General features: G+C 39.7%; 1 protein-coding gene across 3 annotated transcripts in view; it reads left to right on the top strand.

Moving 5' to 3' along the window:
- Klhl20 (kelch like family member 20) overlaps positions 1-15,668 on the top strand; it is a 37,782-nt gene extending 22,114 nt beyond the window's left edge. For 2 of the 3 annotated variants that reach the window (XM_027934961.3, XM_027934960.3), the window contains 7 exons: positions 4,688-4,871; positions 6,997-7,140; positions 8,359-8,492; positions 9,366-9,574; positions 11,598-11,704; positions 13,891-14,319; positions 15,199-15,668. In XM_027934961.3, the coding sequence (XP_027790762.1) occupies positions 4,688-4,871; positions 6,997-7,140; positions 8,359-8,492; positions 9,366-9,574; positions 11,598-11,704; positions 13,891-13,975 (863 nt within the window). In that variant the 3' untranslated portion in view covers positions 13,976-14,319; positions 15,199-15,668. Of the gene's footprint in view, positions 1-4,687; positions 4,872-6,996; positions 7,141-8,358; positions 8,493-9,365; positions 9,575-11,597; positions 11,705-13,890; positions 14,321-15,198 lie in introns of those variants that run through there. The other variant, XM_071600300.1, reaches the window with a different exon arrangement.
- The last annotated feature ends 247 nt before the right edge of the window (positions 15,669-15,915 follow it).

Below are 15,915 nucleotides of genomic sequence, written 5' to 3'. Positions count from 1 at the left end.
AGGATGATGGCAAGTTCAAGGCCAGCCTGGGCAACTTAGCTAGACCATATCTCAAAAGAAAAAATAAAAAGGGCTGGGGCTATAGTTCAGGGGTAGAGAGCCCTGGGTTCAGTCCCCAGTACTGAAGAAAAGAAAGAGTGCTCTATTTTTATACTTCTAAAAATATCATGAAGGTATGTTTCGTTAAAATAAGTCACATGCAGGCTGGGGTTGTGGCTCAGAGGTAGAGCACTCGCCTAGCATGAAGCATTGGGTTCAAACCTCAGCACCACACAAATAAAATAAAGATATTGGGTCCACCTATAACTAAAAAATAAATATTAAAAATTTTTAAAAAAATGAGTCACATGCATTAATTTATGTACCAGTGTATGTATATCAACTCGTAATTTCATGGAGTTGCCAAACAACATCACCTTCACCTTATATGACACAGACTCTTTCTTGGCTCTGTTATCTTACATTGAGCTCAAGACAGCATGCTATATTATTTTACTCCTTCTATCTGCCCCTGTCTTTGAGATCTTCCAATTTCATGTGCTTCAGTTCTGCCCTGCAGTCAGCTCCCTTACCCACCTGAATAACACGGAATAACAGCTTTCTTACTATCTATTACAACTTCTTACATCTTGAGTATCCTTTATCGAAAGTCAAAAAATGCTCCAAAGTCATGTCTGGACTCAAACTATTTGTATTTTGGAGCACTTTCATATCTCAGATGTTCAGATTAAGGATGCTAAGCTGGTGATCTATGCAAATACTTCAAAATCTGAAACACTTCTGGTCCCAAACATTTCATATAAGGGATGGATACTCAACCTGCACTCCAGAATTTTTTCAAATCCTGCTTCATCAAGCTGGCTGTAACTTATTATAGCCTTTTTTATTTAAGCTTCCAGATTTCAGTAATTCCATGCTCTTAGATATGGCCATTCTCTGATTCTGCTCTTCCATTTTGATATATGAAGTGATCTCTTCTTTTCATCAGAGAATTTTATGCAGTCTTTAGGTTATAATACCCTTTCCTTCCTTCCTTCCTTCCCCCTCCCCCTTGGCATTGGAGATTGAACCCAGGGGCTCTATTCCACTGAGCTACATCCCCAGCTTTTTTTATTTTTTATTTTAAGACCGAGTTTTGCTGAGTTGCTGAGCCTGACCTTTAACTTTTGATCCTCTTGCCCAGGTTGCTGGGATTATAGTTGTGCACTACAGACTGGGTGACTAGTTTTCTATTTGTGACTCTCCCTAATAAAATCTCAGTTGCCTCTTTTGATTACATCATGATGATTTTATTTTTGTACTGTGGATTGAACTCAGAGGTGCTTAACCACTGAGTTACATCCCCAGCCCTTTTTGTATTTTATTTAGAGACAGGGTCTCACTGAGCTGCTTAGGGCCTCACTAAGTTGCTGAAGCTGGCTTTGAACTCGCAATCCTCCTGTGTCAGCCTCCTGAGGCACTGGGATTACAGGTGTGTGCCACCACGCCTGGCTACATCATGATGTTGATGAAGCTTCACCTTCTTCAGAAGCCTGTTAAATTGGATCTGTTTCATGGTCTCATTGTTGGTTATTGCTGATTTGATGTCTGGTTCCTCCACTGTATTATCATTAAGTACTGAGGTCAAGGACCATTTCTAATTCGTTCTCATAGTTTCCAGATTGCATTTTGGACTTGTCAGAGTAGGCACTCACTGAAGAATAACTGAACATGAGGAACTCTAGTAAGAAATTAGCCCTGATCCTTCAAAAGTATTGGAAAAAGAAAAACCAAAGCCACGTTCTAGCAGTAATTTATGAATTCACTTATAAATGAAAGATGGCCTGTTTTTGTAGGTTTGTGGGGTTTTTTGCAGTGCTGCAGTCAGATAACCTACTTTTAAATAACACATTTTTTTTCTCACTATATAAGTAAATGTGCAAGTAGTATAGAAATTTTGATTAGCACAGAAAATATAAAGCAGGAAAATAAAATCATCTGTCACCTTTCTTACACTAGTCAGGTTTCATTTGTAGAAAAGAGCCATTAGCTCTTTTCCTTTACCACCAGTATAGGTTTTCTGAACTCTATTTTTTTTTTTTTTTTTTTAATACTGGAGATTAAACCCAGGGATGTTTTATCACTGATTTTTTTTTTGAGACCAGATCTTGTCGTGTTGCTAAGGGTCTTCTTGCTAAGTTGCCCAGGCTGGCCTCAAACTTTGCAGTCCTCCTGCTGCAGCCTTCTGAGACACTGGAATTATAGGTGTACACCACCAAGCTTAGCCTGAACTCTTTTTTTTTTTTTTTTTTTTTTGGTACCAGGGATTGAACCCAGGAAGCCACATCCCCAGCCCTTTTTTTATATTTATATTTTATTTAGAGACAGGGTCTCACTAAGTTGCTGAGACTGGCTTGGAACTCGTGAACCTCCTGCCTCAGCCTCCCAAGCCACTGGGATTACAGGTGTGTGTCACGCCCAGCTCAACTCTGTTCTTGACCAACACTGTTCAACATAATTTTAGATCTGGACCCATATGTCTGTAATGTTCAGTTTGTTTTAGTTTTTATTTTTATTTTTTTAATCTTTGAAATGCCAAGTCACTAATTTTCACATATCCTTGGAAAGTGGAATCCATCTTTCTTCATCACTCTGTGGAAATAAACACTGGAAGCCTAAGAGCAAATGTGTAATCTCAGTAGTTTTTGACTCAGGAGCCTTTTACATCCTATTGATGTCTTTGTTTCTGGCTTTTCCTCTTATTTTCTCCTAGTCTTATTGACATCTGTCAATTTTCAGTTGCCTTCTTTAACACTTTTTGACCAAATCTTTGTGAAGTGCTTCTTGTTAGTCAACATCTCATATGTATAAAACTGTATATCCTCCTTCCCCAGTGTTTTTTCTTCAGTATGCTGCTTAACACAAATTGAGAGTTCCAAGAGAGTGACTTGGATTTTGCTAGCTACAGTGTATAAGTCTCCTTGGGCTACCATAACAAAGTGTCATAGCCTAGGTGGCTTAAATAATAGAAATTTATTTTCTCACAGTTTTGAAACTGGAAGTCTAAAATCAAAGTGTGGGCAGGGTTGGCTTCTGCTGAGGAATCTCTCTTCAGCTTGCAGAGGGTGTCTTCTGTCTCCTTTTCACATGGCCTTTTCTCTGTGTGCAGAGGTAAAAAGAGAACTCTGATGTCCCTTCCTCCTACGTGTACACCAGTCCTAGCAGATAAAGGACTCACTCACATGACCTCATTTAACCTCAGTAACTTCCTGAAAGGCCCTGTGTCCAAATACAGTGGTCATGGGGCTTTGGCATCAACTTGTGAATTTTGAAGGACAGTCCGTAACACCAGTTATGACATCAGTTGCTGCCTTGGAAATCACAATGCACAGATGAATTACCACAAGGCAGTGGAATTTAACAAACATTTTCTTGCTTTCCTAAGTCACATGAAAGATTTAAATTTGGTTTCCTAAAGGCCTGTTTTTCCCTTTGGTATTGAACATCACCATTTATGAAATATTTATTTGGTTTGGAGCAGTATAAAGCATTGAACAGCTGTTAGGCTATTTGATAGGTCTCAAGTATTGTAAACCCTCACATTTCCAGTCTGACTTTAGTTTAGAGTTAAGAATGCTTTCCCTGATACTGAAATTCCTGGTATATATTTAGTTACAGAATTCAAACTTAACAAATTGCTATTCAAAAAACTTGCTGTGATTTAGTATTAGTTGTATATTCTGATTTAAATGAAAGCATAATAAAGTAAAATTTGTGTATCACATTGAAATTTGAACTTTAAAAAGTGAATTTTTAGATTTATCTTGAAGATGACTAGGAACATTATTGCCTTAGTAGTCTGACTCAGGAATTTACCCAAGACCCTAAGAAACAAGTCATTTTCAAAGGTTTAGAGGTTACAATACCATGACACTTTATTTTTTAAGAATCCAGCTCTTATTTTGGATTGAAATAGAGATGATTTAAAAGAAAAACATGTTAAGCTAGGCATAGTGATACGCACCGACAATCTCAGAACCTCAGGAGACTAAGGCAAGAGGATCATAACCAACCTCAGCAACTTAGTGAGGCCCTGAGCAACTTAATGAAACCCTGACTCAAAAAATAAAGAAGGGGGCTGGGGCTGTAGCTCAATGGCAGAGCACTTGCTTCACATGTATGAGGCACTGGGTTTGATCCTTAGCACCACATAAAAATAAGCAAATAAAATAAAGGCATTCTGTCCATCTACAGCTCCAAAACAAAATTAGTTGTTAAAAAAAAAAAAAAGGTACAGGATGTGATTCAGTGGTAGAGCATCCCCAGGTTCAATCCCTGAGTGAAAGAAGAAAAAAAAAAAAGCAAATTAAGCTTACCTACTATAACTCTACCTTTTTTTAAGGGTCCTTTAGAGGAGCTTCATGGAACTCAGTTTGAAACTGTTATTCTGAACACTACCTACTCTATTAATATGTTCAGTCTGCCATAACAAAATATTGGGTAATTTAAACAAAAAGAAATTTATTTTCTTACAGTTGTAAAGTGGAAATCCACGACCAAGGTCCAAGCCAACTGTCCTATGGCTGTAATCTACATTTTAATCTGCTTTTAGACACATTTGTTAGTCCATGCTTTAGGTCCCAGGAGGCTAGCAGGGATATATTCTGCCTTTAGGACAGGTACTCTCTTAACCTTCTTTCCTTCCCAGTTGGTGGTTGGTGCAGTGGAGATGCCATTTCCAGTGTTGAACGATATGATCCTCAGACCAATGAATGGCGAATGGTAGCTTCAATGAGCAAAAGGCGATGTGGAGTTGGGGTCAGTGTTCTTGATGACCTATTATATGCAGTAGGAGGCCACGATGGATCCTCTTACCTAAATAGTGTTGAAAGGTGAGTGAGGCTAATTTGAAATATTTTCATTTTAGATATCAATCCAGATGTGACTTTACTGTTTCACTGTGGCACCAGTTAGCAACCTAGACCACTTAGCATGGCATACAAGTCCTTTATGAACTCACTTCCCCCTGCTTGTCCAGCTTCTCATTGTCATCGCTGTTCTCTGCACATGCTACTGCAGACCCAGCAAGTTCCCTGAAGTCCTTTGGGTGTGCTGTGTTTTTCATACCTTTTCCCTACAAGTAGGCATGCATGCTCTTCTTTCTTCCCTAGAAAATCTCTGTCCCTTAAGGACTTAGAAATCCTTCAAAAACTCAACTGTTTCTTTCTACATAAAATTTTCTCTAACTATACAGAAGAGTTATTCATTCCTCTGCTCCTCCATGAGTGTTTTAAACATGCGTGTACATATCACATCATGCTGTAATTGTGTGTTGAAACGTCTGTTCCCGTTTCCACGTGTCACAATGCCTAGCACACGGAAAGCTGTGTTTGAGTAGCTTCTTGTTCTCACACACCTTTTTTCATTCTACCATGTTGATTTATTGTGGTTTTTTATATTTACATAATACATCTATGAAACCCTGTAGCATAAAAAAGCTGGGGCGGAATGGGACAGAGGACTCCGTTGAATGGGGCAGGGTTGCAGGGAAGAACTCTTAAAAATAAATTGATGAATAAAAGAAATCAGAGTAGAAAAAATTGAATATTTATAACTTAACAGTTAAGCCTGTGCAGGTCAAAATATATAGAATGTAATACAAAGGCAAAGGTAAATGAATGTTAGCTTATATTAATTCATACAACTTGTTACCTGCATTTGAAAATAAGACAGATGAAAAATGAACCCTGTGTTTAAATCAAGAAGGTATACAACAATGAGCAACAAAACAGAAAGAAAAATAATAATGAGGAGAAAATATTAACAAAATTGAAAAAATTAAAATTGAGAGAATTAGGGCTGCGGTTGTGGCTCAGTGGTTTAGCACTTGCCTCACACATGTGAGGCACTGGGTTTGATCCTCAGCACCACATAGTCTACAACTAAAAATAACTTTTAAAAATTGAAATTACTATTGGCTGGGCATGGTGGCACACGCCTGTAATCCCAGCAGTTTAGGAGGCTGAGACAAGAGGATCGCGGGTTTAAAGCCAGCCTCGGCAAAGGCTAGGCACTAAGTAACTCAGTGAGACCCTGTCTCTAAATAAAATACAAAATAGGGCTGGGGATGTGGCTCAGTGGTTGAGTGCCCCTGAGTTCAAACCAAAAAAATAAAATTAAAATTAAATTGAGATAACTGTAAAAAAGAGCAATTTGATAGTTTGGGGTTTAGTTTATTTTGTTTTTGTGTTACTAGGGATGAAAGCAAGGGCCTTCAAGTTCTCTACAACTGAACTACACCTCCAGCCTAATATTTATTGTTTTTCATAGCAAAAATGTCAAACAGCCTAAGATTCAGTAAGAATTCCTACTGATGTTAGTAGGAATATGATTAAAAAATGGATGGCACATACTGTATAGTTCAGGGGCTGAGATTGTGGCTCAGTGGCAGAGCGCTTGCCTGGCACTTATGAGGTGCTGGGTTCAATCCTCAGCACCACATAAAAATAAATAAATAAAATAAAGGTATTTATAAAAAAAAAAATAGTTCAAAGGAAAAATTCTAGAGTTATATTAGCATAATAGATGTCAAAAATTATTGAGAGAAAAAGATAGTGCTTACTATGTGGTATTATTTTATGTAAAAAAATGCTTGTGCATAAAGAAATACATATGTAGGTACATATTTGCCTTTTTAAGAGCATTTTACTGGAAAGTCTTGAAGATATGTGCCAGTTCAAACTGGATAGAGAACAGATTTCAGGTGGAACTCCGGGGATTATAGCTTTATTAATAACATTCTGATTTTTCAAAAAAGAAAATATACTCATATGTAACTTGTTTAAGTAAAAATAAATTTCAGAAAATAAAAATATAAATTAGATTTTCAAATGCTTCAATTATTAATCCACCCATATTTTGGGGAAAGAATATATAAATCCTTTGATTTGAAATATGTAAACATAGCCAAGCTTCCGTTATGCAGTATAAGCTCTGCTCTTGATATGTTCTTTACAGATATGACCCCAAAACAAACCAATGGAGCAGTGATGTGGCCCCTACAAGCACCTGCAGGACCAGCGTGGGGGTGGCAGTCCTCGGAGGCTTCCTATATGCTGTGGGGGGCCAGGATGGTGTGTCTTGCCTCAACATTGTTGAGAGGTAATTTTTTTTAAAGTCACTTTCAATTAAAAAAAAGAAAAAAACAATTACAGCTGAATTTAGGACACTGATAGATCCACTATTTAGTAGATTTCCCATACGCTTTCAGGAAAATGTTTAAGTCTGGAAAGATGAAAGACATAAAAAAGATTTTTAAATTTTATGTTTAATCAACAAATTATATAAGGTCATGTTGAACAACATGATGTTTTAAAATATGTATACCATGTAGAAGACCTAAGTCAAGCTGACTGACAGCGTATTACCCCAAATACTTACCATGTTTCATGGTGAATGTACTTAAAATTTCACAGCAGTTTTGAAGTATACAGTATATTATTATGAACTGTAGTCACCATTATTGAACATTAAGTCTCTTGAACTTATTCCTGAAATTTTGCATCCTTTGACTGCATCTTCCCAATGCTCCCAACCCCCCACCCAGCCCAGCAGAGAATAGAGCACATTCTACTTTCTGCTTCTGAGTTAGACTTTCTTTTAGATTTCACATACAAGTAAACTTGTATAGAATTTATTTTTCTTTGCCTGGTTTATTTCACATAATATAATGTCCTCCAAGTTCAACCATGTTGTCACAAATGACAAGACTTTTCTTTATTAAGAATAAATGCTTGGGCTGGGGATGTGGCTCAAGCAGTAGTGCGCTCGCCTGGCATGCGTGCAGCCCGGGTTCAATCCTCAGCACCAAATACAAACAAAGATGTTGTGTCTGCCGAAAACTAAAAAATAAATATTAAAAAAAAATTTAAAAAAGAATAAATGCTGGGTGCTGGGGATGTGGCTCAAGTGGTAGCGCGCTCGCCTAGCATGCTTGAGGCACTGGGTTCGATTCTCAGCACCACATAAAAATAAAATAAAGATATTGTGTCCGCCTAAAACTAAAAAATAAATATTAAAAAAGAAAAAGAATAAATCCTGGGGCTGGGGTTGTGGCTCAGAGGAAGAGCACTTGCCTAGCATGTATAAGGCACTGGTTCAATCCTCAGCACCACATAAAAATAAAATCAAGGTATGTGTCCACCTACAACTAAAAAATAAATATTAAAAAAAAGGATAAATGCTATTGCATGTGTGGTAATATGATTTTTTATACTATTGTAATTTAAATATCCAGTATATCTTAGTGTTATTTCAGACCTTATGGAAACAGCTTCACTCAGTAAGAACATGTACACATCCTGGTCTCTGTCACCATAGGTATGACCCAAAGGAGAACAAGTGGACTCGGGTAGCGTCAATGAGTACCAGAAGACTCGGCGTGGCCGTGGCCGTGTTAGGAGGGTTCTTGTATGCCGTAGGTGGCTCTGATGGGACATCTCCACTCAACACAGGTTAGTCCCTCCCAGAGGCCTTCTGGTTCCCCCCAAACAGCACATATCCCTGAGGAGACTCCCCCTACAAAAACTATTGAAGGTCCAAGTTATGCTGTAGTTTACTAGGAAAATGTTTTCTCTTCCTTCTAGGAGGATGCAGCTCTTAGCTCCTTCTGCATCCATACTCTTGTATACATTCCTGAAGTGTTTCTTTCTCCCTCGGCTTTGCAAACTGATGAAAATTTATAATGAATTAAAACTCCTTTCTGAAAAATTATTTTCACCTCCCCCCACCACAGTCTCCACCTCTCAAAAAAAAAAAGAGAGAGAAAGAGAAAAGAATAATATTACAGTCTGAGAATAAATAAATAAAATTTTAGAACCAGAAACTTTGTGTGTCGTCCTTTCTATTTAGAAGCAGTGGGCGTCTTTGCCTAAGGATATTGCCAGTGGCACTCTCTTCAGACCCCGATCACAATCACGTAGCTTGTCCTCTGTTGGGTGGCTTAAACTATAGGAGGCTATAAGCAAGGGAGGCTGTCTATGCCAAAATAATGAGTAGTGAATGGCATTTATGGCTCCTGTAGTCCGGTCCCCTCTGTAAAGGTCAGGAGAGCAAGGCTGAGGCTACCATTGCTAATTAATTATAGCCAAAACGAGAGCTGGAGTATCGTGGAGTATCGTGACTCCAGCACGTGCCCTTTCCACTGTAACACACCTGAGGACGCTAGTCTGACGAGAACAGATGTGGTTTTGTCCAAAGTCCACAAATCCTACTCAGAAGCAAGTATCAAATTGCTTCTTGGAAATAAGTGTTATCACTGTTTCAGGAAAACTTGCATGAGAGGAAGCGGTTGAATGGTCACATCTTGGTCTTTCTTTTCCCTGCAGTGGAGCGCTACAATCCTCAGGAAAACAGATGGCACACCATAGCCCCTATGGGGACCCGGCGGAAACACCTGGGCTGTGCAGTGTATCAGGACATGATTTATGCCGTGGGAGGGAGAGATGACACCACAGAGCTCAGCAGTGCTGAGAGATACAACCCCAGAACTAACCAGTGGTCTCCAGTGGTGGCCATGACATCCCGCCGCAGTGGAGTAAGTGCCCAGCTGCCAGGAGATTGGAGCTGTGGAAACCAGGCACCAGGGGAGCACTGTGATAAGGGCGCGCTGGTCTGTGAATCCACTGTGCTGCCACAGGGGGGTGGTGACCTGCTGGTGCCTGCAGATGTTAAGTCTTCAGCTGCATCACCCGATGCTGTGGTGCTTTAAGACAAAATGATGCCTGCTGATTTTATACTAGAAAAAATTCTTTTGATTGCTTTCAACTCTAATAATTATCTTATATCCGTTCATTTCTTTTATTAGATAATTAGTTTCTTCTGATTTACTTTGAATCAGGTCATTCTCTGGAAGGCATTTGCCTTTATTACTACTACCTCCTCTAATTTAAGATCCGTTAGAGCTCAGTATTCTTACATAACATTTCTAGCCAGTAGTCCAAAAATTTACATACATTAGTATGCATATATTTAGGCAAAAATGTATCTGCCCCACCCCCCACTAGTCTCCATAGCTGGTTTGAATCAGTCCCATCCAGAGGAGAGGCCAGATCTGGCTGGCCCATGTCATGCTGTAAACCATTAATGACCTCTGGCTACATGCAGCTTCCAGAGTGGAGTACCCAATTCACCCACCCTGGAGCCAGGTGCAGTGGTGCACGCTTGCAATCCCAGCAACTTGGGAGGCTGAGGCAGAAGATGACAAGCTTAAGGCCAGCCTGGGCAACTTAGTAAGACCCTGTCTCAAAATAAAATAGCCCAGTGGTAGAGTAGAGTGCCCCTTGGTTTAGTTCCCAGCACCAAAAAAAAAAAATAGAATTCATCCATCCTGGAACATTTGGCTTACTGAAATGTAACCCACATGTAATGACCATGTCAGGAGTCCATCACTATAGGACACAGCCATAAGAGAAAGGACTGGAGACTCCACAATCTGAGGATGAAATGAATAAATTCAAGTTTGCAGAGATCAAGGACCACAGTGGGAGGTGTCAACAAGTCAAAGCATTCACATGTGGCTTTTCATTACTGGTAACAGCTTCTTAGTCACATTCCTGTTATTTTCACTGCTATATCCTGTTGACCATATTTTCCCTCATTTAGCAAGCCTTTATTAAGTGCTCACTGTGCTGAGGAAGTGGGCTTCTCTTCAAGGAACTCCTAATTTAGGGAAGGAAATTGAAAGGTTTGCTGCCGACTGTAATAAGCCAATGCAACAGCACAGTGGCGTGCTGTTGGAGAGCATGGCAGGAGATGCCTCGGGTTGTGTGGAAATGCATCCGAGTGGGCGGGTAGTGAAGCGCCCAGGGACAGTCCACATAGGCTGGGTCATGAAGAAAGAGTAAGGTTTTCCAGGAGGGACAGAAACACCAGTCAAGAAATGACATGTGCAAAACCACGGAGGTATAGAAATGTACTTAAAGAGACCATCAGTTAATCCAGTATTTGTGCAGCATGAGTCATGAAGAGGAAGAAGGGGACAGTATAGGAGGCTAGACATACAGTGGCCTACAATGGGTTCTTGAAAGGCCTGAGTCACATAGTAAGGACTTCAAACTTATTTTTAGCGGGGAGGGATGCTTAGAAAGTTTTTGTTTTAGGAGGCAGAGGTAGGAGGATTCCAAATTAGAGTCTAGCCTCAGCAACATATCAAGACCCTGTCTCAAAACTAAATTTTAAAAAGACCTGGAACGCAGTGGTCGGGTGCCCCCATTTCAGTCCGCAGCACTGTGAAAGGGAATCTTAGTAGCAGTGTAGAAAGTGCATTAGAGCTGGTGGGTACCAGAGGAAGTTAGCAGTTCAGGCCTTAGTGCTTTCTTCTAATGAACGTTTCTTCTAAAATTTAAGAAATATGTTTTGGATTCTATAAATATTGTAATTGAATATATAATTTTATGGTTCCCATATTTCACAGATATTCATTGTTACTCTTTTCCTCTGTGTTCAAGTGAACCAGGATGTAAAACCATAAAGAACTAAAGAGATCAATGTAGAAGCAGGGCTGACGTCTCCCAGTAATTGTCTAGCTCTTCAGCAGCCACTATGCTCTCGTTCCGTAGGTGGGCCTGGCCGTGGTCAATGGACAACTTATGGCCGTGGGAGGTTTTGATGGCACAACCTACCTGAAGACCATCGAAGTGTTTGACCCCGATGCCAATACCTGGAGGTAAACCTAGGCTGTGTGCAGTTCTGCTCACTCTGACTCTGACTTGAAATCCTTGAAACTGGGATGGTCAGGGCTTTGAAATACCCGCCGTTGTACTCTAAAGAGGGCTGAAGCCCAGCATGGTGGCTCACACCTGTGATCCCAGTGGCTCCAGCGGGAGGCTGAGGCAGGAGGATCATGAGTTCAAAGCCAACCTCAGCAAAAAGCAAGGCGCTAAGCAACTCAGTGAGACACTGTCTCTAAATAAAATACAAAAGAGAGGATGGGGCTCAGTGGTCGAGTATACCTAAATTCAATTGCCAGTACCCCCCCCCCCAAAAAAAACGAATCTGATAGAGGCCCTAAAATGCCAAATTGTCTTAGATATTATAAGAACTCAAATTTGTAAGAGTTAGTTCTCAAACTTAATAAAAAATATTTTTTAACTAAAATTCTAATTCTTCCAAGAGCTGGGTGTGGTAGTATATCCCTGTGATCCCAATTAAGCAAGACCCTGTCTCAAAATTTAAAAAGGACCGGTGAAGTAGTTCAGTGTTAGAGCACCCCTGGGTTCAATCCCCAGCACCACACAAAAAATAAATAAATAAATAAAATAGAAATAAATTAGTCTTCCAAGAAAACAAATTCACCTTCCAAGCAATTAAGGGTTCTCTTCTCCACAAATTGAGCTTCCTTGCCTCAGCAAATTTTAAAGTTCCCAGCTCAGTGACTGAGGCAGAACATCAAACAGGGTGACGAGTGTGAATGTGAGGTCTCAGCACACTCCGGGAGGTTCTCAGGTCCATCCTGAGAGACAAGCTGAACTCATCTCAGAGGCCATTCCCACTGGGTCCCAGCGAATCACTTCATAATGTGGAGCCTGCAACTAACCACCAAGTTTTTTCCTCTCCCCGTTGGATCAACTAATACGTTTACCGAGTTGTTCCCAGTCTTCACCTCGGGAATATCTTACAGATGTTTAAATAATTTGCTTTATCTGCATGGCTCTCGCAGCTCTGTGTGCCTAAAGTACTAAAGCCAGCCTGCGACACTGGAGTATTTTGTGCTCCAAAACCTCATATTTTCACCACCCTGTTCATTGAAGATTTACTGAGTATTCCAGGCCCTGGGGATCCAAAGGTGAACAAAAAGAAGTTCATTGCCCTCCTGGAGCCAGCCTGTGCTCAGGCCAGCTGGGCTCACAGGAGGTGGAAGTGCAGGTGAGCAGGAGAGTGGGGCATTCGGAAGCTAGGGAGGAGTCTGCTGCCAAGGGCCATCGAGGGCCTCGCTGACAAGGAAACATTCTGGCAAAACCTACCACAAGTTAAAGGCTGCAGGTTTTCATGAATGGAAGCCTCCTTCTCCTGGGATTCTTCCATATAGAGTGTTGTATTTTTTGTAAGAATTTGTGAGTAAGAATAATTTGGGAAAATAGCCAAATTTACTTTTGCTACTTAATCAGGTGTAATCCAGTTTATATAAGGACTTGCTGCTCAGTAACCACCACTGGAGTTGTAACATGATGATATCATATTCATGAAATTGTGGAGGGTCATCTGTAGAGAGATTAATGTCTAAATTTTTGCAGTTATAAATGCCCATCTTAAAACCAGTTTCACCTCCCTGCTAACTGAGGATCTGGCGTTGTCCGTGAAAGTCTGTAGTGTTGAAGATGATCTTGTTCACCTCCTGGCTGCCAACACTCTTTGCTTGACTCTAGTTGTGTTCTCTTCAGGATTTGAGAAGAGTCAAAAGAGTGCATGGAAGACAAAGAGATAAAAGGAAACCACTGAGGAAGGCTAGGCAAAGGGAATGGGATAGGAAAGTCAATGTAACAGGGCAAAGTTAGACACAAAGCTACAGGGCAGACAGAAGATTCTCTGTCATTGTTGGGTTTGTATTTTTAACTTTTTATGTACAATTTTTAGAAGCCATTCTAGTTGTAGACTTGTAAGGTTCTGATGCACAAAGTAAATATGGTGCTCTTGACTCTTTAAAGAGCCTGTGAATGAGAGCTTTTCAGTCAGTGTCTGATATAATTCTGCTCCTTGCCAGTGCTCAACTCTGGCTTCAAATCTTTGGAAGAGTTGTATGAAGCTGGAAATAATAGTTGTGGTGTAAAACATAGACATGTGTTTGACTTGTGGTTATAGTAGAAACAGTGCTTTTCCCAGCTAGAAAATCTGATTTTGTTTCTATCTTTGCAGGTTATATGGCGGGATGAATTACCGTCGGCTAGGAGGGGGTGTAGGAGTTATTAAAATGACACATTGTGAATCCCATATATGGTGAATATGTAGAAGACTGTCTTGAACCTGCTTCTCTGTATTCTGGAGAGCTCTGACTTTGAAGCTTTGTACAGCTTGAGAAAACATTAGAACAAATTTTATTCTTTGCCGGTGCCTCAACATATGGGAATGCAACTCTGATGACAGTGCTTCACCTGCAAGATGCCACCTTTGCACAATAATTTCCAACTCTGTGCAGAAGAATATTTATTTTTGGTTTTAACTTATCATGGTGTTTTGGTTTGGGGGTGTTTGGGGCTTTGGTTTTTTGTTTTTGTTTTTTACTTATCCTTCCTCCCAAGAAAAGAAGACAACGACTACAGTTCCAAGCTTGCTTTGATTTTTAAGGTATTAACTTAATTTTGAAAATACAAATACTGATAAGGGCAGAAGGGCTATTATGGTCTGGTGGTCGTATCTACTGGACACTCCATCCATGTCCTCCACCACTTACCAGGACTCCCGGTGACAGAGATGGGAATGCACAGTGTGTGAACTACTCGTCATTCTCATACTCAGCACCACAAGACTTGAAAATCTAAAATAAAAAGGAAACATCTCATTAAATAGTACAATTCAGAAGGAATATTAAATCATCAAAAGCAGGAGTCTAATGCGACAGTTTTCAGAAGTGGAAGCTTTCATCTTATTTCCTTCTAAATGAACTTGTTTTCAACTCTAGTTACTAAAGTCTTTTTTTATCATAATATTCTCATGGAGTTTCTGCTAGACCTATACTTTGATCAGTGCCTCTTATAAAAATGGGAATGCATCTCATTTGCTGTCTTGAGACCCCCCCAACCACATGCAGCTCTGCAAGAGTTTTCACTCACAGACTTACCAGTGGAAGCCACTTCCCTTGCTGTTTCCTCATTGCTGCCCAGGATGGCAGGGAGAAATGTCCTCTCCCCAGCAGTGAATTCTGTTGTGTAATTTACCCTTGATACTCAGGCCTGGTGAAGCTGAGGCTTACCTTTAATAACGGCCTCCAAAGGAATGAAGTCTTCAGTTCACGTAATCAACTGAGACATTTTATCAATATCTGGGTTCTTTTATGCAAACTATACATCATTAGCTTCACTCTATAAGGCCACTGTTAACTATTTCTCTCAAATTGCATTTTCTGGTGAAAAAGTTAAAATTTTTAAGGAAATAAATGATATTCAGTGGTTAAAGTTTTTTTTCCCTCATTATATTCATAGACCAATTTTTTCAATTATTTTGCAGGAAAACCTTTGAATAAGACTTTAACCGCACACTGGGCATGGTGGTGCGCGTCTGTAATCCCAGCTACTCGAGAGGCTGAGGCAGGAGGATTGCAAGTTGGAGGCCAGCCTGGGCAACTTAGCAAGACCCTGTCTCAAAATAAAAAGGGCTGTGGATGTGGCTCAGTGGTGGAATGCTTGCCTGGTGCAAGGTCCTGGGTTCAGTCACCAACACCCACAGCAAAAAAAAAAAAAAAAGACTTTAACCACAACCAGAAGGAATAACCTTTGCTTTCTCCTCTACAATAAAAGAATAATCTTCACTTTCTCCCCTACAGTAAAAAGTTTGGCAACTTTTGTGTTTACATTTAAAGATCATTTGCACCTTTTTCAAGGAAAAAAAGTATTTGGTAAACAATTGTTTACATGTATCATTTATGCTTTTTTCTAGCATGTATAACTTTTTTAAATAAAGGTAGTATTTACCATAAATTCTAATGATTGCTTTTTAATGCTTGTAGTACCTTTGCAATTTAATTTGGGTTTTCTATTTCTTTATCATTTGTATTACTTTTATGTAAAGTTGGTTATGAGACCTTAAACTTGAAAGAACAAAGAGGTTGCCAGCTAGAATTAGCACTTATTATATATTTTATATTACCTGATCTATAAATATATTTTCTGATGTAAAACTTAGAGCCATACAGTTTTAAGTTAAAAAGACATTTAATCCAAACCG

The sequence above is a fragment of the Marmota flaviventris genome, chromosome 12 (genome assembly GCF_047511675.1).
Source record: "Marmota flaviventris isolate mMarFla1 chromosome 12, mMarFla1.hap1, whole genome shotgun sequence".
Taxonomy (NCBI): Eukaryota; Metazoa; Chordata; class Mammalia; order Rodentia; family Sciuridae; genus Marmota; species Marmota flaviventris.
Note: the sequence above shows the minus strand (reverse complement) of the source record. Positions and strands in the feature narration are given on the sequence as shown.